The following is a 26,318-nucleotide window of genomic DNA, read 5'->3' as shown; positions in this document are numbered from 1 at the left end:
CCAAATCACAAGCATTGTATTTACATTCTTCTATATCTTGTGCTTGTGTAGTTGCTCTCTAGTGATTAGTTAGCTTGTGTAGCTTGCTAATCAACTTCTTGCTTGTGTAGCTAGAAGTAGAGATCCTAGTGTAACTAGTTAGCTTGTGTAGCTTAATTAGTTGCTCTTACTTAGATTGTGTAGCTAAGCAAGTTGAGCACTTGGATTTGGATTGTGTATCCTTGTCCTTGAGCATCTAGTGAGCTTAGGTTTGGCTTTGTGCTTTTGCTCATTAGAATTGTTTAGGAGCTCCCCCGGTTTGTGAAGTACTAGTGCTTAGGCTTGTGTGTCTTGGCATTAGAATTGTTAGGAGAGCTCTTACTAGCTTGGCACTCCATTTGCTTTGTGTAGGATCCTTTTTGGAGGTGCCTTAGAGTCATAGTTAGAGGGGTGAAGTCTTGGCTAAGCGAATAGTTTCAATTCCGCATAAGTTTCGGTTAGCCGGCGTAATTATTTTTAGAAAGGACTATTCACCCCCCCTCTAGTCCGCCATCTCGACCCTACAAGTGGTATCAGAGCAGAGGTCTCTCATTTGTGGTCCTTACCGACCCGAGAGGATGGCGACTTATGGGCTAGATGTTGAGTGTCCACATATTTTTGATGGCATACACTTTGCACGGTGGAAAAATTAGATGATATGCAATTTTAAGTTTATTTGCCCTCAAATGTGGTGGATGGTGGATGTAGGTTTTTCTCATGTGTTAGATGAAGGAAATCTAACTCCAACACAAGAGAAATGCCTAGATCTAGACATCCAAGCTACTAATATTTTGTTTAGATCTTTGCATAATTGTATACTTGGTGAAATCATGGATATGACAACCGCCCACGAGATTTGGAGTTATCTCAATAAGAAATATGGGGCGGCCTCCGATAATGATGATGATTTTAAGGCCAAGGAGGAAGTGCATGAGGATGGTGAGCTCATTCACGACATGGTAGTTGTGGAAGATTGCTCGACCTCATGGTCAAGTGATGATGATGATAATGATGATGATCAATCTACAACAAGCTCACTTGACATAATTGATGGTGATGATTCAAGTGTTGCAAATGATGATCCTACTCCAAGCACACTTGTCGATCAAGTTGGTTCATGCATGGATGATATTTCTACTTCAAGCTCATCTCCATCATCACATTGCTTCATGTCACAAGGTGACACAAAGGTATCAAATTGCAATATGATTGATCCTAATTCATATGATGAGCTCTTAAATAGATATGCTAGTATGACCAAATTATTTGAGGAAGTGTTAGCCAAAACAATCAAATTTGAAAAAGAAAACTCTTTTCTCAAAGACACATGTGAACAACAAAAGCATCTACTTTATGTCATGAGTTGTTCACATGAGGAGTTAAAATTGACTCATGAGGAGCTTAGTGTTGCTCATGAGAACTTGGTACTAGACCATGCTTTACTCACTAGCAAGCTTTATAATAAAAGAATTAAAACTAGTGAGAGCTCATCACATGGGTCAAAGGATCAATTGCAAAATGTTGCTAACCCTTGTGATGTAGGCAAGAAACATATATCCACCTCATGTGATGATTTATTGTCTATGCCATGTACTTCACATATAGATGCTTGTTCTTTTTCTACTATGCAATATGAGACTAACCTTGTAGAAGAAAATAAAGAGCTCCAAAGTCAAGTGAAGTATTTGAGCAACAAAATAGAGAGATGGACAAAATCAAAAGTCACCCTTGAAAGCATAATCAAAAATCAAAGAAGCTTCGGTGACATGAGTGGCATTGGTTCCAACAAGAGCAAAGCCAAAGACAAGAAATGGGGCAAGGATAAATATAATAGGAAGATGAAGAAGCAAGAAGAAATGAAGCTATCTCATTTCATGTGCTTTCAATGCCATGAGATGGGACACTTTGCAAATGGTTGCCCCAACAAAGAAAAGCTCAAGTTGAAGAAGGAAGGAGAGAAGCTTAAACATGTCAAATGCTTCAAGTGCCGCACTTGGGGTCACCTCACCTCAATGTGCCCAACCAAGCAATTGGTGAAGCAACAAGAACCTCAACCAAAACCACAAGTTGAGCAAGAGAAGGTACCCCAACCTCAAGTCAAGATCAACCATGATGATCAAGTTGATGACTTGAAGATGATGAAAAAGAGAACAAGAAGGGGTGGCAAGGCAAGAACAAGGCATCCAACTCACATTCAAAATGCCAAGATGTTGAGTAAGAACAATATTCAAGAGAAGAATCCACATGCTCACATCAAGTGCTATAGTTGTGCAATATTGGGTCACCTAGCTTCGGGTTGCCCAAACAAGTTTGAGAAGAAGGCTCTAGCAAACAATGAGAAGCAAGGCAATGAGAAGCATCAAATGAGTAAGGAAGAAAAGGCTCAACAAAAGAGAAGATGCTACTTATGCCGGGAAACGGGACACATGGCTTATTCATGTCCCTTAGGTAATAATTCTAAGCCTATTTCAATTGATGCAAATATTATGCTTAGAAAGGATGGTAATGGTACCTCATTTGTTACTATTGCAAAATATCCCGCTATTCATACTAAGGCATTGCCAAAGTATGTTGCTCCTAACTTGAGAGGACCCAATCTAGTTTGGGTACCATCAAAACGTGGATAAATGAGTGTAGGTACTAATGACATTGGAGGATTGACTCAATTGGTTTTATATTATTCATCAAGTGATTGAGTCAAATAATTGAAGCCTAGTGCTATTCTCATCCCAATGTCAAGTCAAAACAATGAAGTCCAAGTACTACAACATACAAGTATCTTATTCTAATTGTGATGTTTTATTGGAAATATTTGATGGCTTGCAAATTTATTTGAGTTGAATCTTGTTTTGGATAAAAAATCATTTTGCTTATTGGAAAAGGAGCTACTTGTCATTGACTTCTCAAATGTGACTTGAAAACTAATACTTATGGCATTTGGTTCTTATATGCACTCTTTGCTTCAAATTTCTGAATTTTCAAAGCATTTACGGGATATTTATGAGTTTTCATGATTCTACTCGATTTATTTTTGAATTCTTGTTGAAACTTGCTCATATGAGTCTCTTGAAGGTTTTCATGCAATATTTGAGATTTTTGGATTTTTATATGAGCAATGATCCCAAATTGGAGTTGGATTTGAGAAAATTGGCAGAATTCAGACTTGTCAGATTTTTGGTAGCGCGGACAGTCCGCGGGTATGGGGCGGACAGTCCGCCGTTCATAAGGATTGTCCACCAGAGGCTCTGCAGAGAAGTTGTCAACCGCAGAAATTCATTGCGGACAGTCCGCCAAAGGACCGCGGACAGTCCGCCAGTGTTGGGCAGTATTTGCCAGAGGCAGTTTCAGTCGGGCGGCAGTGTGAAAATTCAAAGGCGGACGGTCCGCTAGGATATCGCGGACAGTCCGCGAATGGACAAAAAGGAGGATCCTGACAGCTGAACTTATCATAAGCTACAAAGGTATATCCCTAGTTGATCACATTCATTTGGGTGCATATGAGATGTTTGAATTGGATATATATGCTCGTGTTGCTTGCTATAAGATGTTTGAATGGATTAAATGCTTAGTATTCAAAATTGAGTTAATTTGAATGGATATGATCATGAGATGACTTTTAGTATGCGATATAATTGAATATATGTCTTGTGAGAGTATTCAAACAAGTTGACATCAAGTTTGATTCAATTTGATGAAGTATAGCTCAATTGCTCAAAATCTATCCTTTATTGAAAATCTGAGTAAGCTGAGAAGATAACCATAAGTGGATGATCAAATCAATTTGGATTGGCTTGAAATTTGGTATGCATGCCCTACACTTATGGTACTAGTTGCTGTACAAATTTCATGAGAATATGATGAGAAATACTTTAGTTTTGGAGTGGATCTTGTCAATGCATGTGCAGCAGTTTTCAGCATGCACCCATGAGTGAAGATGTGAAATCTGGTAGCAATCTAGAAAAGCATTGAAGCTCAATTTTTTATGGCTACTAGATGACTTAGTGCCACACATCTCCACAAATTTTTGTGGCAATTCAACATGTACTTTGAGAGATTTGATGTATTCTTTGAGAAGTACAAAATCTGCCAGAAAAGTGACAAATGTTGGATTGATCTTGAGTCACTTAAATTGAAAGGTCCTCAAGTTGGAATCATCGTTACAAGTGGTTGAAGAACTTAGGTTTGGTTTTGAGAGGAGCTAGAAGCATGACAAGAAGCATGACAAGTATTAAGTACAAGGCCATTTGATTGTAGAGTGTACTTATCACATTTTTGTACTAAAATTGGAAGATCAAGAAAAGCAAGCAATACCCAATATAGAGAGATTCATGATAATTCAAGTATATTCAAATGGTATTCTCTCATGCAAGCAAGGATCAAAGAGATGAAGCAAACCAACCACAACAAGATAATGCATTTGATGATAAGTGATATTCATTTCATATGGGTGAAGGATGGTATTCATTGTCTTCACCAAGCTATTATAATTGGACTTCATGATGCTAGTTGGAGAACTAAATTGGAATCTAATGACTATCCTCTACTCCAACATAGCAAGGTGAAATTGCTTGACATATGCATTCATTATATGATAAGGACATGATTAGTGCATATAATCATATATAGTGATCATTCATGAAAAATAAAATATTTTTAAATGTTTATGATGCCACTATTGCTTCTATGGTTGATATGATCTAGTGGTAACATATGACATGTTCATGAGCTAGTAAACCCAAGTAGTTGATCTAGAAAATGAGTTTTCAAGTATTTAACTCAACATTGTCAAGATAACCCTTTGAATGAGGTGTGAAGAAGCTTGTCATTGGTTCAAACCAAGTTAAATTATTTGGGCAAGTAGTCTAGATCAAGTCAAAGAGAAAGAAGCTCATGGAAACAATCTAGTTCAAGAATTAGTTATCAATGTCAAATTCAATAAAGTGGTCCATCATGATTTTACAAGTGATACTAGATTCAACAAAAGGTATATCATTGTATCTCTACAAGTGATGTACATGGTCATACAAGTAGTATTCATTCAAGTAGATCTAGTGCAATAATGTTGGTTCCACAAGTGATCCTCAACTTTAAGTGATCAATTCAAATCAAGAAAGCTATCCTCATCAAGAAGAGCTCAAGATTCAAGTAGATTGACAAAACACTTTGACATAGGGGGAGGAGCCCCACTACAAAGTTTCAAGGTCAAGGATCCTACTAGTATCCTACATGTGGCATTTCAAGGTGATCTTCATGCTTCCACATGTTGTTGTTACAAGTGGTGTCAATTCCAATCAAATTGAAAGTGTCCATCAAAAATGAAGATTCAAGACTCAACCATCTACCCAAGTCCAACTCTTTGTATCAAACCACAAATGCTTCATATGATTGCCTACAAGGGGTGTTCAAGTGGTAACCCTATAAGTACAAGAGGTACAACCTCAAGTGGTAGCCATTGATCTTCACATGGCCAATTTCATGTGGTTTCGGCCTTTTTATGGTCATTGATGACAAAGGGGGAGAGAAATGAACAAAGATATGAATTATTCTTGGATGACAAAGGGAGAGATGAGATGAGAGTGCAATTATTCTTGGATGACAAAGGGAGAGATGAGATGAGAGTGCGATCATGGACATGGATCAAGAGGAGCAATATTGAGGAGGATCAATATTCTTGGACAAGAGGAGCACACAAGTAGGGGGAGCAAGCTCATGAACTTAGTTGTTTGCATTTGATATGTGCATATTCATGTGCTTGTTTGCATTTGCATAAGTTTTAAAATTTATATATGCATTGCTTGTGTGTGATGTATGCTAGTCATAGAACTTGGTTGATGATTTGATAACTAGCATGCATAGATTGTAGCTAGACTTTTTTTTTACAAGTGAATCAAGAGCCTTGCTAATATTGTTGATCTCATGAGGTATCTTGAGTTTTTGATGAATGTCTAGTTACTCATTGATGCTAAGGAATGAACTTCAAGGATGCAACTCAAGTTGGTATCATGCTTCAAAAGTTTATCCTATATACCTTAGCATCACTTAGTAGTGATAACAATCCCACAAATTTCATATTTATGCATGTGTGAGTTTAAAACCAAATCTCTTGAGCACACATGTAGGGGGAGTTATCACTACCAAGTTGGATTTTTATGGTGCTTATCCAATCTTTTACAAGTGGTCTTAATGGTGGATAAGAAACATAAAATCCAAACCAAGTTAGCTATTTACACGTATGTGAAGTGCTAGCTTGGAATATCCTTAATTTCCATATCTTTGTAGAGTTGTCATCAATTACCAAAAAGGGGGAGATTGAAAGGCCCTTGTTTGGTTTTGGTAATTGAGTGACAACTTATGTGGACTAATAAGTGTTTATGTTGAGATACACAGGAGATTAGTCCACACAAAGACACTAGTATGAGCAACATGTGCCATGGAGGAGAAATGGCTAAGTGTTGATGCTATGCTCATATAGTGTGATCGAGGAGCTCATTGCATATGAGACATGACATGGAGTTATGTGACCAAAGTGGAGAAGATCAAGACAAGGCTTGGCTTGATGGACCGGTTGAAATGGAGAAGGGCAAGTCAAGGCTTTGAAGCGAGGGACCGCGAGGCGGTGAAGCTTGGGCAAGATTTGGCGCCGATGGACCGAGGCAACGGTGAAAAGCGAGCAAGGTCAAGATCGATGGACCAAAGAAGTCATGTGATGATATGGAGTGGATCATATCATTTAAGAAAGATCAAGCCAAGTGTTGACTCGTAATGATGATCAAAAGACTTGATGGAGTTTGGTGCTTGTGAGGCATCAACATTTGGGAAGATGAAATGGAATGCGCAAGGCAAAGGTATGACTTGTAGGGCATTTCATTTCACCGGTCAAAGGTTGTGTAGAGAAGTGCATGACCGGATTTAGGATAGATGGCCGTACTATCAAGAGGGGCAAACTTGTTTGCATATCGGTCATCTAGTGCCACTTGAGCGATCTAACATTGCGATGTTGCTAGGATCAAGTGGCGTGGTGAGATCAAGTGAAAATCCTTTGAAAATGATTGTGAAATGCTAACACACATGCACATGGTGTTGTTCACGTGGTGGTGTTGGCACATTTGCAAAGGAGAAAGAGTTGGAGTTGATGTTGATCAACTTTGGGAAGCTAGAAAGGTTTTTCGGTTTTCTCCGGAAATTAGGTTGTCCCTTGGAGTGGAATACTGCTTTGATCCATTGTGTTTTGGATCAAGTATTCAGTTGGGTTGTGTAGCCCTCTGAATTAGCTTTCCATAGAGTCCAAGATCACCTAATTTGGACATCGGAGCTAAGAGTTATGGCCGTTTTACCGAGGTACATTTCTGCTGGAAATAGACCTGCGGACGGTCCGCCCTAGACCTGCGGACGGTCCGCCGTTGAGGGGCGGACGGTCCGCCGTTATCTCGGTTGAGCTCAAACAGAACCGTTTTTGGCTCTGTGGGTGGTCCAAAATGACCTGCGGACCGTCCGGTCCATGGGGGCGGACGGTCCGCCTTTAAAAGCTGAAACGGGCGCAGAAACTTGGTTGTTCTGTCTTGGGTGCCCAAAATGACCTGCGGACCGTCCGGTCCTTGGGGGCGGACGGTCCGCCTCCTACTGAAATTTCTGGGACAGAAACACTGCGGTTTCTGTGTGTGCTCACGTTTTGAACTGCGGACAGTCCGCCCCTGGGGAGCGGACAGTCCGCCGGTAACTTCCAGATTTAGTCAGAGACGTTTGCAAATCGGTTGGTTCGAAGTTTTGAACCGCGGACAGTCCGCCCCAGGGGCGCGGACAGTCCGCCCGGGGCTCTAACGGTCGACTCTGACACATAATCATTGCAGTTCTAGCCGTTGGTTTTAAATGGCGGACGGTCCGGTTTTTGTGAGGCGGACAGTCCGCGAAAACTCAGTTTTCACGGGATTTGAGTGTAACGGCTAGTTTGGGGCCTCCCTCTATAAATAGAGGGTGTGGCCGGCCATTTGAGATGGCTGAGCACCTTGGGGACTTAGTGTCCATGTGTGAGAGTGCTTGAGAGCCCTCTACTCACTCTAACTTGATAGTAATCATCCGATCGAGTGAGAGAGTGATTCTAGTGCGATTGCTTTGAGAGATTGCATCGAGTGGCACTAGGTGATCGTGTTGCAAGCCGGTGTGCTTGTTACTCTTGGAGGTTGCCACCTCCTAGACGGCTTGGTGGCAAGAGGCTCCGTTGAAGCCCGCAAGAAGATTGTGCGGTGCTCCGGAGAAGAGATTGTGAGGGGTATTGTGCTCACCCCGCGGGAGCCGCGAAGAGCAACTCTAGTTGAGCGAGACGTGAAGAGCAACAAGTGGTTCGGCCGGATCATGTGCTAGAGCTCGGTGTGAGCACTCCACGTGGGAGAGTGTGACTTGAGAGTCACCACTAGCAAGAGGATCGGCGGCAACCTTGGAGCTTGTCTCAACGGGGATTAGCTTGGTGGCAACCAAGTGAACCTCGGGATAAAAATCACCGTGTCAACTTTGTCTACTCTTCTCGGTGGTTTGCATTCTCCAAATCACAAGCATTGTATTTACATTCTTCTATATCTTGTGCTTGTGTAGTTGCTCTCTAGTGATTAGTTAGCTTGTGTAGCTTGCTAATCAACTTCTTGCTTGTGTAGCTAGAAGTAGAGATCCTAGTGTAACTAGTTAGCTTGTGTAGCTTAATTAGTTGCTCTTACTTAGATTGTGTAGCTAAGCAAGTTGAGCACTTGGATTTGGATTGTGTATCCTTGTCCTTGAGCATCTAGTGAGCTTAGGTTTGGCTTTGTGCTTTTGCTCATTAGAATTGTTTAGGAGCTCCCCCGGTTTGTGAAGTACTAGTGCTTAGGCTTGTGTGTCTTGGCATTAGAATTGTTAGGAGAGCTCTTACTAGCTTGGCACTCCATTTGCTTTGTGTAGGATCCTTTTTGGAGGTGCCTTAGAGTCATAGTTAGAGGGGCGAAGTCTTGGCTAAGCGAATAGTTTCAATTCCGCATAAGTTTCGGTTAGCCGGCGTAATTATTTTTAGAAAGGACTATTCACCCCCCCTCTAGTCCGCCATCTCGACCCTACATCGGTTTGTCCTTGCCGTAGCGTTTTGGCGGGTCGTACTCGTAGTTGTCACACATGAAGAACCTCATGCCGAAGTCATCGCCCAAAACTTTGGACTCCATCAGCTTGCACAACGAACCGCAGAAGCACATTGGAACCTGCACTCCTTGAGGCACAAGTTCTCTAACCTTATTTCACGGAATGTAGGTAGAACCAGAGAAAGACATGGTGGTAGTGCGGAGATGTCTAGTGATTTCGTTTGAGATGGGGTGATGTCCCTATTTATAGATGGAGGTATCTGGTATATAGGCATAGTTTATGCAATCTGAAAAGCGCACTGCTGTCAATTGACGTACCATCACATCCACACACAGTGAACGTGTGGGGGTGCAGAAGAATCCGATGCAAGCTGACAGGATATCGAAATCGTAATTGGAACTCATGAAAATATCTAATGAAAATATATTTTCACATTCTATTAGAGTTAAATCTAATTTGTAGTAGTTAAAAAAAGTATTTTCATAAGCTCTGCTTGCTCTACTATTTTTTTTTGAAATATATCTAAGCGTACATCATCCGGCAATGAGAACTTATCATACTAGTACTATGAAAAATGCATTAAATTCGGTCAACTACCTGCACAATTGGTCACCATAACCAATAAAATTTCTGGACAATTTTTAGTTACACCGATGGACCGTCCGTCCCATAGGATCCGACAATCCGACTGTTAAGATGTTCGGACATCGAAATCGTTATTGGAGCTCATGACAATATCTTAAGAAAACATATTTTCACATTCTCCTAGAGTTAAATCTAATTTGTATTAGTTTTTAAAAAAGTATTTTCATAACCTCTCCTATCTCTATTTTTTTTGTGAAATATCTCTAAGCGTAAAGAAAATAATTACAGCACAGAGAGCCTACAAAATAATTAAACAAATAATTACAACACAGAGAGCCTACAAAACAATTAAAAAATGTGGGAGGACCTTCCGCCGTTTGAAACGGCGATAGCGCACTGTAGTATACAGTGCGACTATACAGTGCGGCTACAGCGCGCCTATATCCGGATGTAGCTCGGCGGTAGCACCTTCCGCCAGTTCATCCCGCGGAAGGTAGCTACCGCCGGATGAACTGGCGGGAGGATGACATTTTTGCAACAAAAAAAATTTCGGCATATATTTTTGACAAATAGGAAAAAAATAAAAAAAATTCTCTAATGCCGGAACAAAATTTTAGGCCGTGGGCTGATTGATGGGCCACTGTTGGGTTAAGGATAAGAAGCAAAATTATCTAACGGAAGGTATATAGGAGCCCCGAGTTTAGGAGCCTAGCGAAAGAATGCGCCGGAAATGCTGGGCGCTGGCGTAGCCCCTTGGATCCGATACGATTAACGGTTGATTATTTTAATATTTTTGCAATTAATTACAAATTATTTAGATTTATTAGATTCGACGAAAAATTTTATTTAGTATTAGAATTCTTTTATAGCGATACGTGTGCCAGTGCTCACCAAACGCGGCATGAACTCCCGTGAGCCGCGATGGTCCAAAATGACGCGGTTTTTTTATTTTTTTATTTTTTATTTTCGTTTTTTACATAAATATATTTTCGTTTTCAAAATTTACAGAAATATACCCGGCCGCCCTGCTACCGGACGGCTGGGACCTGGTCGCGGCAAGGGTTTTTCTACAAAAATTGTGAGAATTTTTGTAGAAAAGCCCCTGGAGGACCGGTCGCCCGACAGCGGGGCGACCGGCCCCCCAGGCCACTCGGCAGCGGGGCGGCCGCCTCCCCCCATATATAAATATATAAGGGGTTGGCTGCCCCCACACCTTTATTTGCCTCACTAAAAATCCAGAAAAAAAAGAAAAGAGAGGGAGGGAGGGAGAGGTGAGGGAGAAGCAAAGCGGCGAAGTCCTGTCGGATTTTCAAGCCGGCGATTGCAGGTAACTAAAATTTTCTACACTTTACAAATAGATTATGTTATAATTATTTTTGTTGACACAGTAGATTAGCAATCAGTTTAATTATTGTTAGGAGTGATTAGTGGTACATTAGCAATTATTTAATTAATGTTAGTAGTGATTAGTATTAGATTAAAGATTTAGGTTCGGTTATGTATGGATATGTATTTAAACCAGATGGTAGCATGTAACAATATAATTTCGTTATGTATGGACATATAGTGTTGTATGATGGTACGAACCTAAGACTCGTTGGCTAAGGACACCGGTCCACACACTGAGGCTTCGTTTAGGGCGTACCTAACCTGGTACGAACCTAAGACTCGTTGCCGCTTGACGTATGTTGACATGCATCCACAGCCGCATGTTGCGACTTCGCAGGATGGCTATGCACGACATAGGGATGAGGCACTAGTTGGGGCGGTGAATAAATATTGACGGCATTTTCAATCTTTTAAGATTTGTGGACTAAGTTTGGATGAGGCACTAGTTGGGGCGGTGAGTAAATATTGACGGTATTTTCAATCTTTTAAGATTTGTGGACTATGTTTTCTTGGTTGCAGTTCGAAATGTGTAGGTTGCTTGAATTAGATTGCTCACTGAATGTAATAAGCATTCATGGCGGGTCTACGATGAGCATGACGGCGCAACTCAAGGCCTGGACCACTCAACATGATAGAGCCCGAGTCATTCTTCATGCCTTTGGTACGTGGACGGAGTACGAGGATTCCTACGGATCGTCGCAAGCGTCCATGTCGGTTCATTGTGGTGCCGCAGTCCAGCAGCCTCCCCCATACCACCCACAGTACGAAGGTATGGTGTGATATTTACCGATCCGTATGTTTATAGGCAATATTTAAGTACGACTCCACACAGAGTACGGGTACCCCGGTTCTCAGCCCTATGGGTTATGGAGGGTCAGGTGCCTCGCAAGGGGCACCGTTTCAAGGAACCCAGTTTACTATTATGACACCAGCTACATGGACTTTAGGTAAATATGTGGTGCATAATTTTATTTTCTTATGTTTTATGGTCGAAGACTCATACATTACTATTTACACTCAGGATCACAACAGTTCACCGGAGCGGGGCCTTCTTTGTATCACCCTATGCCGCCGCCAGGAGGATATCAAGGAGTTTATTACTATCCCCCCACCACCACCACCTCCAACACAGGGTACGTACAATCATTTGTACGGAATCGCATTCACCTATTTAACATTACTTTTAAAAAAGTTTTTTGTGATCCGTAGGGTGGTCTCAAGACAACGACGAAGTCTCCTTCGACGACTTTACACGGTTGTTTGCTACGCCTGCCCAGGACGATGATCCCAGCTTGCATACAACTATGGCTCAGTTACGACGTCCTGCCAGAGACGTGAGGCCACCGGACCGTCATAGCTACCCTACAGATCACGTACATGCATAACGTAAGAGAGGTCGGCACGGTAGGGGTGGTTAGTTGTTGCCACTTATTTCTCTATTGTTATTATGGACCTGTCGTCTTGGTTTTCATATTTTGTACTCAAACTTCGTTTATGCTACCTTGCAATGCAAGGACACTTTTGCAGCACCAATGAACTGTTAGACCATTATATGTTATATGAATAGTATTACGACAAACCGAGTTCAAAGTAATCCGTGCGGTACAAAGTTCGTGGTAGGAACTTCTTTGAGTCATTGTATTTTTATGTTCATATGAAGGAAACGAATATGTGATTTTCCAAATTGGAAAATCAAAATGATGCCTTTTTTGATTGTTTTCGGGGAGCTGGGCAGAAGTAAAAGAGGCTCCTAGCTAAAGTTGTCTCGCCCTGCTTCAAAACTACAGGGCGCGCGCTACGGCTTTGACCTACGGATTTCCTGGTAAACGAAGTCATAGGCACGTAGGTTCAGAGCCAACCCAACTACGCCAATAGCACTCATCCATAAACCGGTGACGGGTACAAATAGCATAAAGAAATGTAACCCGCCTATCCGCGAGATCGACTCTATGGCATAAAGAAGGCCTTTTTGCTGCCAAGGTGTAGTCGTTGATCTTCTAAATGCACGAGACGACGCTGATTAGTTCGAATTATGAATTCAGAATGCTGCAAGTACGGGACCGCCATTAAATTTTGAAAGCGAAAATATATTTTTTGTAAAAAACAAAAATAAAAAAATAAAAAAATAAAAAAACTGCCCAAAATGACTTCGTGGTGACGTGCCTCGAGTCAGCAATGCAACAACAGGGCCTCGAGTCACGATGTCGTTGGGGGGAGCCACGGGTCACCCGTACTCATACCCACGATTTATCCATCCCCAATTATCCAACATTAAACGGGTAGGATAATACCCAACAGACATGGATAAGCCTACTGATCCTCGCTCGCTCCGTCTCTCCTTGGGGATCGAGGACCTGTGTAGTAGGAAGTGGAGGGAGGTGTCGTCGAGCTGCAGAATGCTCGGGTGCAGCATGTTCAGCGGCCGGATTCTATTCCTGCCGCCCTCGAAGAGCTCGACGGCGGCGGCGAGGATGCAGCGTCGACCTTGCTGCCCAGCCACCGACGGCAGGTAGGTCCTGCTTCTCTGGCAGCGTGGGACCGAGATGCGACGGAAGCGCAGCGTCGTCGGAGCTCGCATGGCCATGAAAGCTGCGCGCCTGCGCAGATACTGAGAGGAATGGCGAGCCGAGCCTGCGACAAGGCTGCTGTCTCTGCCTGTCCACGCGCCAAGGCCTTGATGCAAGCTGAAGGTGGCTGCTGGCTGGGTACACGGGTGAAATGGGTAATACTCTTTATTATCCTACCCATATCCATAAGCAAATGGATAATTCATACCCTCCCCAAATAATATAGATATGAATTTGGGTACGGATGCTGGGTATCCATCGGCAACATGCCCTCGAGATTGTCGGTGCGGCGTGTCCGCGTGTGCCCGTGTTCCCGAATAAACAAGAGTATAGACGCAAAAGCCAAAGGGCAACGTAGGTAGAAAACCCATGTCTGAGATATCGAGCAATGTCACTAAGAATCTCTACGCCACGTCGCTTGAAAATCGACATGGCGCTTATTTTGATGCTCACGGTAACTGAAATTAGCCTAAAGACTGAAGGGAGTACCAAACTGCTACAGTGTCAAAAACTCAAATTTTTTCAGCAACTAAACACACCCCTAGTTTAATATACATTAAAACAAACCCGGTGCATGCTACATTGCTACTACTTGTTTTAGAGCCTAGAATTGGTTTTAGTACAACCATTCAAGTACAACTCAATTACAAATAAATCTGATAGCTTCCTATTCATTTATTAGCTTTCATACAAGAGAATTTTATTTACATAATAGATTAAGCATATTGCTACTTGTGTGTTCTTACCGTTGAATCGTTGACGTAAGGGTCCACGCGTCACTGTTAGGGAGGACATCTCAATTTGATGTGGATACTCATATTTTTTTCAAAATTTTTTGTTATAATTTAACCCTACTATTATTCTCCCGGTGGTTGGATATATAGTATATACTCGTACTTTACGTCTCCACCGTTAAGCTCTCACTCCGTAGGCCTAGGCGGACTTATTCAAAAGTCTCAGGTACTTTAGTTCCTAAAGAACCAAATAGAAAGAACTTTTAGGATCTAAAGTACTAATTGGGGCTAAAGAATTAAAAGTCTCTCTTGAGAAAGTTTTTTGGGACCTAGGGAAATCCTAACCCATAATGTCTATGAGTAGTATCCACATCATCAAAAAATCACCTTTAGAAATTATACTTTTGAAATCCATGATGTCTCGGTACGGATTTCTATTAACCTCACTCTATTTTTCTCCACCTATCATATTTGTTATTCATTTATTATGAAGACATCACCTCACTTCGAATTATTGATTTACATATTGACATTGGGTCTTACATGGAATCCAGTTTCTTCCTCTCTCTCCACTCTCTCATCTATTATTATGCCACATAAGTTAAAATTCCTATATAGCAATGCAGTTAATGCCATGGACACTATCCTACATGAAGGGTTGGGGATGCCCTAGGCGTCCGCAATGGTAATAGTTAGTACTAGCTACGTAGTCTGTTGATGTGGAAGTGAGAGATAAAAGAAAAAACTATTTTATACTATTGGACCCACACATTTCTCTCACATGTTCTTGTGTTACGTGAAATAAATCAGCTATTTGCTCATCGCTAGTGACTATTTTTTTTCCTATTTTTTATTGTCGCATCAGATCTAGCTAGCTAAATAGCTAACCGTTGTGGACGCTCTTAAAGCTCACATGAGATCTACTATTCCACCTCCTACCTCCGTTCCCCATCTCTTAGATGCATACAACTTAGAGGTATTGTGGTACTTTGTGCACTTATTTATTGGTCTTTAGTCTCTTTTAGTCCCTAAAACCAAATAGACAGACTAGAATTTTTTTAGTTCAGGAACTAAAATAGGCAACCAAAGGCCACCTAACAATGTGGAACAAAAGGGGCTACACTGCAAAAAGTCAGTCACCCCTCGGATTCCCCTCGCTCCCCGTCTGAAGAGCAGGGTTCACCTAACCGACCGGTCTCCGGTAACCGCCAGGCTCCGGTTCCGGTTTACCAGACCAGTTGCACCGGTTACCGGTAGAAACCGGTCAAATTCAAATTTAAATTAAAAAAACTCAGTTCAACCGGTTCGTACCGGTATACCGACCGGTTAGACCGGTTTACCGGTCGGTTTGACCGGTTTACCGGCCGGTTTGAATTCAAATCCAAATTTAAAATCGCATGTGTAACCGGTATACCGGCCGGTTAGACTGGTTTACCGGCCGGTTTTACCGGTTTACCAAGTGGGCCTTAATGGGCGTCTATTTTTTTTCCTTTTCTTTTTTGTTTTAACTTTAAATGCCCGAAAAGTATGCTAAACGAACGAATTTTTGAGAAAATTTGACACCATTAGATTCGTTGCACCTTGAAGTATTTTTAGAATTTTTTTGAAAATTTATCATTTTTTGGAATTCAAATTTAAATTTTGAATTTGGGCCGATTTGGGACCGGACCAAACCGAAACCAGACCGGACCGGTTACCGACGGTTCGGTTAACCCTGCTGACGAGTCGACTCCGAGCTCCTCCATTTTCTCCGAGCGAACCTTCTTCCCTTTCCCCGGACACAAATCAGGCTCTCCGCCGCCGCCTGCCCGCCATGGCCGCCCGCCGTCTCCTCCTGCTGCTCGCCGTCGCCGCCGCGTCCCTCCTCGCCGCCGACGCGCGCCCGTGCCGCACCTTCCTCGTCGCCTTCCCGGCTGACCCAAACCCCAACCCCAGCGGCGGCGGCGCCGCAGCCCACCACCACTACCGCGGCGTCCCCCACGTCGCCACGGTCGTCACCGTGTTCCGCGTCCGCCGCCTCGGCCCGCACCTCCACCAGGGCCACCGCAACCACCACCACCTCCACTCCATCCCCGCCAACGTCCAGATCCGCCGCCCCGAGCTCCCCCACCCCGCCCACGCGGCGGCCGCCGGGCCCCAGGAGCGCGCCAGGGACATCCTCGTGGTCGTCGTTGGGCTCCTCTTCGGCGTCGCCTGCGGCGCGCTCACCGCCGCCTCCGTGTACCTCGTCTGGTCCATGGTCGCGGGCGGCGCCACAGCCTCCCCGTACGAAGAGCTCTACGACGAAGAGGACGAGGCATCCGACACCGAGAGCCCTAAGAAGGTCGGCTACGTCATCATCCAGGAACTCGAGGTTCACGACGGTGGTAAGAACTAGAGGGGTAGGGTTTGGTGGTGCTCCCGGGAGGAAGGGCAATTTCATGCAGTGGGATGATCTATGACCATATGATTATGTGTTGAGTGATTCGTAATGTCTGTATGTGATGTTTGGTTGGAAGTACTAGGGGTTTTCCCTCCTTGTGAATATGCTCCTGAAGTGCGCCTAAGCTATGAATTGTGCTTATTTCTGATGGATTTATCAATCAATGTTATGCATTGCGAAATGTTCTTCGGAAACAATGTTCTTTGTTCTGCTGTCTCATGTATTGTGGCCCAGCTTTGATAGCATGGTTGTGGTTGGTTGTTTACTTTTGACAGATTTGTATCCCAATTCAAGACATTTTAATTACTGCTCTTCCCTGATGCACGATGGCATGTTTGATTAGCCATCTGAGGATCATCTTGGTTGGCCTACGATTCTTTGCTTGTATGTGCACTAGTGGTTATTTTGGACTGAAGTGCTTGCGGTTGCACTAGCTGAACAGGTAGTATGAAATGTGTTGATGAATGATGATCAATTTCTTTTGCTAAATGGTATTGGCAACAGCTATCTAATGGTTTCTGTGTGCACCGTGTTGTGATTTCTGAATATTGGTTGGTGTTTATCTACCAGTCAGGGGCCGGTTATAGCATTGCCGCCATGTTCAAGACAGGGCAGGTACATGCATGTTAATTCGTATGACCTAACATTCGTATATGTGCTGCTTAAGGTCATGAGCACAAAATCTCCGCATAAGACAGATTAATCTGAATTAGTATTGAAATGTGCAGATGGTAGTCACTTCAAACGCTCCTGGTGTCGTTTTATAACTGATTATCATTTTGGCAATGCTATTAGGTTGTGGCTGGATTTGATTTGCTTTGGCTTATTGAGTGTTATGTGCTTATCTGTTGCTTAAAATGGGAACCTTATGATGGTAATGTAACTAACTTGGGTCGTCTACTTTGTATGATTATTCAGGAGATATTACTGTTACTTAACTTCTGAGTTCAATTTGATCTTAATGATTGCCCCGGCTGCATCCTGCTTGTTTGCTCTGAACTAGACGGTCTATGAATGACAAATTGACAGTAAGGTGTTCATATCAGGTCGATTATCATATGCATACAATCTATTGTTTTAGAAAAAAAAAGTTTAGTTTGGATGCTTGACCGTGATTCATTTTCTGATTGGTCGTTGTACCTGCTGCTGGAGAGGTGTGTACGAAATAAGTACTCTGGAACTGACGTTGTACGGTTGGAAGAATCATTGGTGCTGAAAAGTTGATGAACGCGACATTGGCTGTGTTTAGATGGAGGGAAAATATATGCGAAAAGTCACATTGGACATTGTAGTATTTTTCGTTTGTGTGGTAAATATTATTTTACCATAACCTAACTAGGCTTAAAACATTCGTCTCGTAACGTATATCAAAACTATGCAATTAGTTTTTTTATTTACTTACATTTATTACTCCATGCATGGGTCATTTGCTATATTTAATGTTTCGATGTTATGGAGATGTGATGGAAAGTTTGGTTTTTGGGGAGTTTTTGGGGCATCTAAACACACCCATTGCGTAGTAGAGTCAGCTTTAATTCATATTCCCTCCGTCTCAAAATATAAGTATTTATCGATTTCTGCGATTCATATTTGACCGTTCGTCTTATTCGAAAAATTTGTGAAAATATTATTTATTTTATTATGACATGTTTTATCATTGTATATATTTTAAGTATATCATAACTGTTTTTACATTTTCATACATTTTTTAAATAAGACAAATGGTCAAACATGAATAGCAAAAGTCAACAAATACTTATATTCTGGAACGGAGGGAGTATTCCTCAGTAATCGGGAAACTAGTGTTTTGCGCAAGAGTTACCTGCGGTCGCAGGCTCACGCCTGATGTGTGCTCCTCAGCAAATTTCTTAACGTCAGCTCAATTGGCAACTACTCGCTCCTTTTCAAATTGTCGTTCCAGCTTTTTTTTTAGAGTCAAACTGTGTTTATGTTTCATCAAAGTTATAGAAAAGATTATAAAAATTTATAGATCCAAATAGATATACTATGAAGATATATTTAATAAAGAATTTAATGATATTTATGTTAGTACTAGATCAACCTTGAAATGTTTTGACTCTCAAAAAAGTTAGAATGATTTTAAAATTTGGAACCGAGGGACCACAGTAAAACAGGCTTATGCGATGCTCCATGGACCAGCGGCCTTTGCGCCGTGGCACCGCAGCCTACCAAATAAACCAAAGCTGTTTCTGTTTGAGACCCCCTTGAATTGAGTAGTACACAAGCCATGACCATACAAAAGAATACAACTTCAAATTTGGAACTCGTGATGTACAACAAGACCAAGCTGAGTCAAAACATACTTTCCGCCAAAAGAAATACACAAAGAGCAGTGGATGATCAAAATATAACTCTCTTGCCACAAGTATATTTTTCTTGTACAGTCAAGTAGTAAAAGATGAGATGCTCATCACAATATCTGTCAATCGACAACTATAGCACACATAGTCAAGTACATAAGCCAGGACCATACAAAGGGCCTGCTTAATAGGCCGAACATCGAAGTCATGCGGCATCATACTGATGGGATGGGTCTACTTACATGATAGATACTGCAATACCAGTGGTACCTTCTCAAAGGAATTGTCAAAAGCTCCATTTGTCATGACTCATGAAGATTATTGCCTCGAACATGGAATAATCAATCATGTGACATTTGTTCAAGCAACCGCAGGAGTTGGGTTTTGATGATAACCACAAGGCACTCCAGTGCCCTATTTTCTCATGAGATTGCCATCGACTGACTCACATTGTATAAATCAACAGAAAGGGGTATGCAAGCCTTGATCTGATGATAAGCTAAGTGTTCTTTTGGGCTGCTAGCATCATGACATGTCAAGCAACGACGTCGTATATTGTGCATTGCATAGATGAGATTCCTGAAAACCAACTAAACATAAACATGCACCTTTGCAGTACCCAGTGAAAAGAAACGCCAGATGGTCTTTTAAATGCCTTCATCTCCAGTCCTCAAAACATGATCAATCTTCTAGACTTTCAACCCAGCACCTGCAAATAATTTCAGCAGATTTTTCATGTCCCTTGTAAACCAAACAAAATAGGTCAGTAACTGAGATCCGGCATTTATACACTCGTAATTTCACTATTCTGATAAACTTAAAAATACAAATCTTGTGGTAAACTGGTAACTAAGAAGCATAGTGACAAGGAGACATACCGGGTTGCCATTCTCAGATCCACAGGTCTGTAGATGAAGTAGGAGAAATGCTTGCATCCAATCCTCAAGTTCTCAGCATTCTGTCTGATGTTTAGAAATAGTACTTGAACATCTCAAATAAATTATATTATGATACGGCAATATAAATACTAGCTGAGCAAATCTTTTTAATACTAATACTAATGCACACAGACATTGGTGGACTCATAACAGTTAACTAACCATATGGTCATTGGAGCGGATGATTCTTTGACAACTGAGCTGCCTAATGGACAGATTTGCTCCCACATGGCCACATTACACCTCAGACAAATGAAATGATCACATACAGCATATACGTGGCAAAACATGACCTAGCAGAAATAAGGATTGATATTCGTATCCCAAGCTCCAACAGGGAATCACAATTCCACATCCAAATCTAGACAAGGCAAAATATGACCTAGCAGAAATAAGGATTGCAACTCCTAATCTCAAGAAGTAATTATAATCCCAAACCCAAACCTAGACAAGGCAAACATGACCTAGCAGAAATTAGAGTCACACGTCACACCTACATTACAGCAAGTTCTAACAAACTATATTACTACACTGCAAGAGCATACCTTTCAGGAAGATGTCAAGCTCTTAGAAATATCTGCTGCAAATCCTCTTATATCAGGCACAAAGCCTTTTTCTACCATGCCTGCATTGATTATTTTATAAGTGGCCCTATTTGGAACTAGACCTTTCTCCAACATTTCATTCAGGAGCTCATTAGCCTCCTCCATCTTGCCCATCTTGCAGAAGTACTTGAGAAACACATTATATGTGGCCACATTCGCCCGTTTCTTACATCTGTTCATCCTACTCCTAATTTCATGGGCAGCTTTATAGTCCCCCTTCTCACAAAACCCTTCTATAATGGTATTGTAGGTCAGATGTTTTGGCTCCAAACCAACCTCTGACATCTCATCCAAGAGCTTTACTGCTTTCCAGACCTCACCTTTGCAACAAAGCGCGCCAATAAGCACATTATAAGTGACAACATCTGCTTTCACACCTTTCTCCTTCATCTCATCGAGAAGGCTTGAAACACTGCTCCAATCCCAACTACTCGTAAACCCTGCTAACAAGCAATTATATATGTTAATATTTGGACTAATCCCTTTCCCTGCCTCCTTCACTGCCACCGCCTCCTCCATCTTTCCCAGACGGCGGTATCCATTGACCAAGGTACTGTAAGTAATCACATTGGGTTTCATGTCACTCTGTTCCATACCATCAATCCAGTCCTCAGCTTCCACCATCATGCCATTCTTGCAAAACCCATTCAGCACACAGTTCAGGATAGGCACAGGGCATGCCAACCCCAGCTCCTCCGTCTCTTTCACCAGCTTCATGCCTTCCTCCACCTTCCCCTCACCGCAGAGCCCGGAAACAAGTGAAATGTATGTCACCACATTCGCGGCAATCCCGTGCTGCTTCATCTCCTCGAAGACCTTCACTGCAGCTGTAATGTTGGATTCCTTACAATACCCATTAATCAACAAATTGAATGTAACCACATTCAGAGAAAGGCCGGCATCGATCATCTCTTTCAACAGCACATCGACATGATACATCTTCCCCGCTTGACGGGACTTGAAGTACCCGTCGATGAGAGTGTTGTACGTGACCACTGAGGGCGCCAGCCCCCATGCCCTCATGTCCTTGACGACGTCGCCGGCCTTGCGAAGCTGACCGATCTTGCAGAGCCCGGAGATGACGGTGTTGAAGGTGATCACGTCCGGCGACAAGCGCCGCCGCAGCTCCGCCTTGAACGTCCTCTCGGCGAGGTCGACCCGATCGGCGTGGACGAGGGCGGCCAGCAAGGCGGTGACGGAGAAGGCCGAGGGGCGGTGGCGCGGGTATTCGGCGCCCGCGAGGACGAATGCCTCGTATGCGGCCAGCGGCTGGCGATCCCGGGCGAGCGCGAGGACGAGCATGTCGGCGATGAGCGGCGCGGACGGGGACAAGCCGGAGAGGGCGCGGAGGATGGAAGCCGGGGAGTGGAGGCGCGCGACCGCGAGGTCGTGCAGTTCGGAGCGAAGGAGCGGGTAGTGGCCGCCGCCGCCGCCGCGGGAGGCGAGGCGGACGAGGAGGAGGGCGTGCAGCGGGAGCGGGAGCGGCGCGCGGAAGTGGGCCCGCGACCACCGCGCGAGGGAGACGAGGTGCGGGAGAGGGGGCAGCGGCGCGGTGCGGAGGAGGCGGCGCAGGACGCGGTGCGCCGCCGCCCGTGAGCTCCACCACGCGGCCGTAGCGGCCGGCCGTGAGGTGCGCGAGCAGCGTGGCGAGCGGCATGGGGATGGACCGTGAGAGGGGTTTTGGGTGGGATTTGCACACGGGGGCTGGGTGGATTTGCTCGATTTCACCCCGTCCGTGTGGAGGGCAGGCCGAGGCGGAGGCTCTCCGGCAGGGTGGGTGATGGGGGCGGCGATCGCCTGAAGCGGGGGAAAACACAAAGAAACCACCCTTGCGGACGGAGGCGAAGCGCCCGGCGGCCCCGGCCAGCAAGACGAACTGCAGAGAGGCACAGAGGTTTGCTATCGTTATGGCCACAACAGAAGTAAACATTTCAGTTTTTTTTAAAAGTACTTAAACATTTCAGAAAAAAGGAAAAGAAAAGAAAAGAAAAGGAAGCAAGGTAAGCAAACATTTTTACACAAAGCCGTAAACGATTCAAGAGTTTTTGCTTTTCGTTCCAGAAGCAAGACTATGCGTGCCTTCGTGTTCTGTGCATCAGTTCAGTTCAGGAGCCAAAATTACACGGCTCAAGCTTTGGTGAGCAGCAATGGACTTGGCACAAATGGCTATCAGAAACACCAATGTGGACATCACATACCAATACCATCACAGTGCCACCGTGCTGTGCCTATTGTGAAGGCTGCGCCATCATCGAGACAGAAGCATTCTGAAGAACACAAGTGCAGTGCAGGCAAGTTTGTCTTTCTGATGGCACTTTTTCGAAGGGAATTCTGATGGCACTTGACAGTTAACATTTCTGATTCTCGGGCCCAAGCAGAGGCTCGTTTCCATTGCACAAGTAGCACTATAACTGGCTGTGAGTGCTCAACTGCCCATACATGCTGTAAGTTGTGTGCATCAATTCAGGGATATGAATTACTCACTGGAGCTTGGGTTGTCAGCAACAAACTGAGCACAGGGCAATGATAACCCTTCAGTACATACTGCAGACTTTAAACATGCTGAGTTTATGTGTGTAGCACTGGCTGAATGTTGAGGTTGTGAAGTACTACCGAAGCAGGTGATTTGTGAGTACATGGAACAAGAACGTTAGGGCCATCTAGGAGAACTGCACGCATTCCCATCAGCTGCCTGTTCCTCTTTCAGTCATCAGTTTTCTAGATAATTTCATGAATTTTGAAGCATTTGGGCTCATGGTGCTGAACAATTGCTGACCTTTCAGGGGGACTGATCTTGCTGCACCACCAGTGTTTTCTGCAAGTAAAGGTAAAAGAAAACAGTGAGATCAAGCATTGTGGGTTCTTAATGGTGGCGGTGCCATAGCAATTGTAACACTGATGACTCCCATTGCAAAGGGACAGATTGATATTCATGTGTTGCTTTAAAGATGTAGCTGACCATGTGAGCAGAGTAATGTACTGAAAACCAAAAACCTCAGCACTGCAATGTTGGATGAAGACAAGAGAAATTGGTTTACTAGAACAGCATTCTGAACATTTTTGCTTCTCAATATGGTACATCATAGTTAACTTGTAAACTTAGCAACAGTAAAACTAAAATGTCTTTTGTTCCAAAAGCTTGAGCAGAAAAGTACCAGAGAGGTTATAAATAAGTTTGAAGGTGGCATCACTCAGAAGCCCAGGCTCTATACAGGTTGGCAAGAGTTTTGCAGGTTTTCTACTGTCATGATAGCCATGAAATACAAAAGATGAAGAGGGCCCAGACTTTGATAGCCACGAAGACAAATGCATAAGATAGGTTTTACAAGATAAAATCAGGTGTTCACGTCAAAATAAAAATAAAGATAAACTGAGGTGGCTGTTCATGATTAAGATTAAAGGCCAATTCTATTCACCTGATTTTCTTTTCAGGAATTAAAAAGTTTACTTCATGATAGCTTATTGTAATTTTAGCCACAGCAATAATTACCAGTGTCAAAATACTGTCAGCATCTAAGTTTTGCCCTTTTCCTTCTATTTAGCAAAGCTGAATGTATTTTCTTACAGAAAAATATTAATTTATAACACAACAGATATATTATGTAAGCATATCAACAAATGTTTCGATGCAGTTCCACAACAACATGGAAATTTCACTACGGAACTGCTTCTGTTCATTTTTGCATTTTTCCCAACTTGGTCCAAATTTCAGTCGTGTATGAGTAACACACATGAGCATCAGCAATGTAGTCTTTTAAAGTACTGCAATATTACTAGAGAAACTCACAACAGCCTCTACTCAAGTTCAACACCATATATAATAAATGCAACAATAAGCAACTATGGAATACCTTTATTGGCTTTCTTTGCTTCAGTTTCACCTTCACATCAACTCCATTATCAATTATTGCACGCAACACAACCTCAATTTTTCCTTCAATCCTATCTCCTTTCCTTGGTGTATACACTGCATTGTGAATATCATCCTCTATGGCACGCTTCGCAAGCACGGCACCAACAGCCGCACAGGCCTTCAAACCCTTACCCTTCCTTGAACCCAGATCAAACTTCATATCCTTTGATATGGAGTGTGCAACAGCCACCACCCTGCTGGTCACTCGGTGCACGAAGCAAGCACGCACTGACCCTTTGGTGACATGTATATCAAGGCAGAAAGGGTGGTGGTAAGGATCGGTCATCTGGTTGAACGTTGGCACCCGTTCCCGCTTCACCTCAACTATGCTGTCGTCGCGTGCTGAACGCTTTGCCTTCAGCTTTGGAACATTGGCAGAAACAGGCTTGATAGGCTCCACGTTCATGCATTCCTTTGAATTCTTGGTGTTGGCTTTCTCCCTCTTTCTGCTGCGACGCAAGGGCACGCTATTCTCCTCAAACTCCCGCGAGCCCCTGTCCAGCTTGTAGAACAGCTTCTTGCGGTGCCTCATGTCATCGATCTCGTCATCCGAATCATGTATCTCATCACCCTCGTGTTGCTGAAAGTCATCTGTGAACTCGCTGCCAGGTGCAGGCTCCGGCAGAAAACCCAGGGACGCGGGCCATAGGTCGGAGTCGACCACATCAATGCGGAAGCAGGAGCCAAGGGGGCCAGAACTGGAGCAAGGCGAGCCTTGTACTCGCACAGGTGGAGACCGGCGCGGGGGCGTGGTCGAGGCTTCAGGAGGGACGATGGACGGCGAGTGGAAGAGGTGAAGGAGGCCGGGGAGATCCCGAGGCGGATGGGGTGCGCACTGCCGCCGCGCTTGGCGCTGCAGCTGCCGAAGGAACATTCCCACAAACACCTTGCGTGCGAGCTGGTAGAGAGTAGTTAGTAGGAGGTGCGCCCAGTTGCTAGAGAGTTTAGAGACCAAGGGTTCCTGAGGAAATAGGTAACTCTCGGCGCAGCCTGCCGGCCACGCCGGCGCCGCACCTCACCGCGGAGCACCCGCGCCCCGCCCGCACTGCTGGGGGGAGGAGGAAGGAGGCGCGGCGGCGGCGGTAGGCGGAAGGAGGCGCGGCGGCGGCGTCAGAGAGGTGCGGCGGCGGCGTCAGGAGAGGTGGCGGCAGCAGCGAGAAGGGGCGGCGGCGGGCTCCTCCTCATCGCCGGCAGCAGTCGCACCCGCGGGTGTCGCGAGCAGCAGGATGAAGAGGACGGAGGCACGGCAGTGACGCGAGGGAGACGGAGGGCGGCGATGGGTTGTTTGGTTTATGGCCACTGGACGCCACGCCACAGCCTGGCTCGCCACAGATGTGAGGCGGCGTTTCGTCCGCTACAAAAAAAACACTGTAGCGTGGCGAGTTTACTGTGCACGTGGCAGGGTGCGACTCCCAACCAAACAAGCCCAGCAAAAAACCATATTTTTTTAATGTTCTAGAGCAAAATCACTTTTGGCTGTGTTCACTACCCTCAAATTTTTCAAACTTTCCATCACATCGAAATATTAAATATAGCAAATGACTCATGCATGGAGTACTAAATATAGTTAAATAAAAAAATTAATTGCATAGTTTTGATGTACGTTGCGAGACAAAATTTTTAAACCTAGTTAGCCTATACTAGAACAATATTTACCACAAATAAACGAAAATTGCTATAATACACTATAATGTCTGATGTGACTTTTTCTACCAGATTTTCACGGATCT

At 43.8% G+C, this 26,318-nt stretch overlaps 2 protein-coding genes across 4 annotated transcripts; one reads left to right on the top strand and one right to left on the bottom strand.

Annotated features, from left to right (window-relative positions):
• Positions 1–13,392: 13,392 nt before the first annotated feature.
• On the top strand, positions 13,393–17,027 carry LOC120650726. The gene has a single exon (XM_039927956.1). It carries the CDS (start codon positions 16,203–16,205, stop codon positions 16,764–16,766), a length of 564 nt encoding a protein of 187 aa, XP_039783890.1. The 5' UTR covers positions 13,393–16,202; the 3' UTR covers positions 16,767–17,027.
• A 2,142-nt stretch (positions 17,028–19,169) lies between these two features.
• On the bottom strand, positions 19,170–25,934 carry LOC120650715 (pentatricopeptide repeat-containing protein At1g62680, mitochondrial-like). Of its 3 annotated transcripts, none has more exons than XM_039927946.1 (4): positions 24,527–25,934; positions 20,616–22,472; positions 20,011–20,113; positions 19,170–19,841 (listed from the first exon to the last, which is right to left on the bottom strand). In XM_039927946.1, exons 1-2 carry the CDS (start codon positions 25,460–25,462, stop codon positions 20,619–20,621), a joined length of 2,790 nt encoding a protein of 929 aa, XP_039783880.1. In that variant the 5' UTR covers positions 25,463–25,934; the 3' UTR covers positions 19,170–19,841; positions 20,011–20,113; positions 20,616–20,618. The 3 variants fall into 3 exon arrangements, with proteins under 3 accessions (XP_039783880.1, XP_039783881.1, XP_039783879.1); XM_039927947.1 differs by having other exon boundaries at positions 20,011–20,090; XM_039927945.1 differs by having other exon boundaries at positions 20,011–20,094; positions 24,527–25,928.
• Positions 25,935–26,318: the final 384 nt, after the last annotated feature.

This window comes from Panicum virgatum, chromosome 9K, assembly GCF_016808335.1.
Source record: "Panicum virgatum strain AP13 chromosome 9K, P.virgatum_v5, whole genome shotgun sequence".
Classification (NCBI taxonomy): domain Eukaryota; kingdom Viridiplantae; phylum Streptophyta; class Magnoliopsida; order Poales; family Poaceae; genus Panicum; species Panicum virgatum.
The sequence above is the reverse complement of the archived record's forward strand: the minus strand, read 5'-3'. Positions and strand labels throughout refer to the sequence as shown.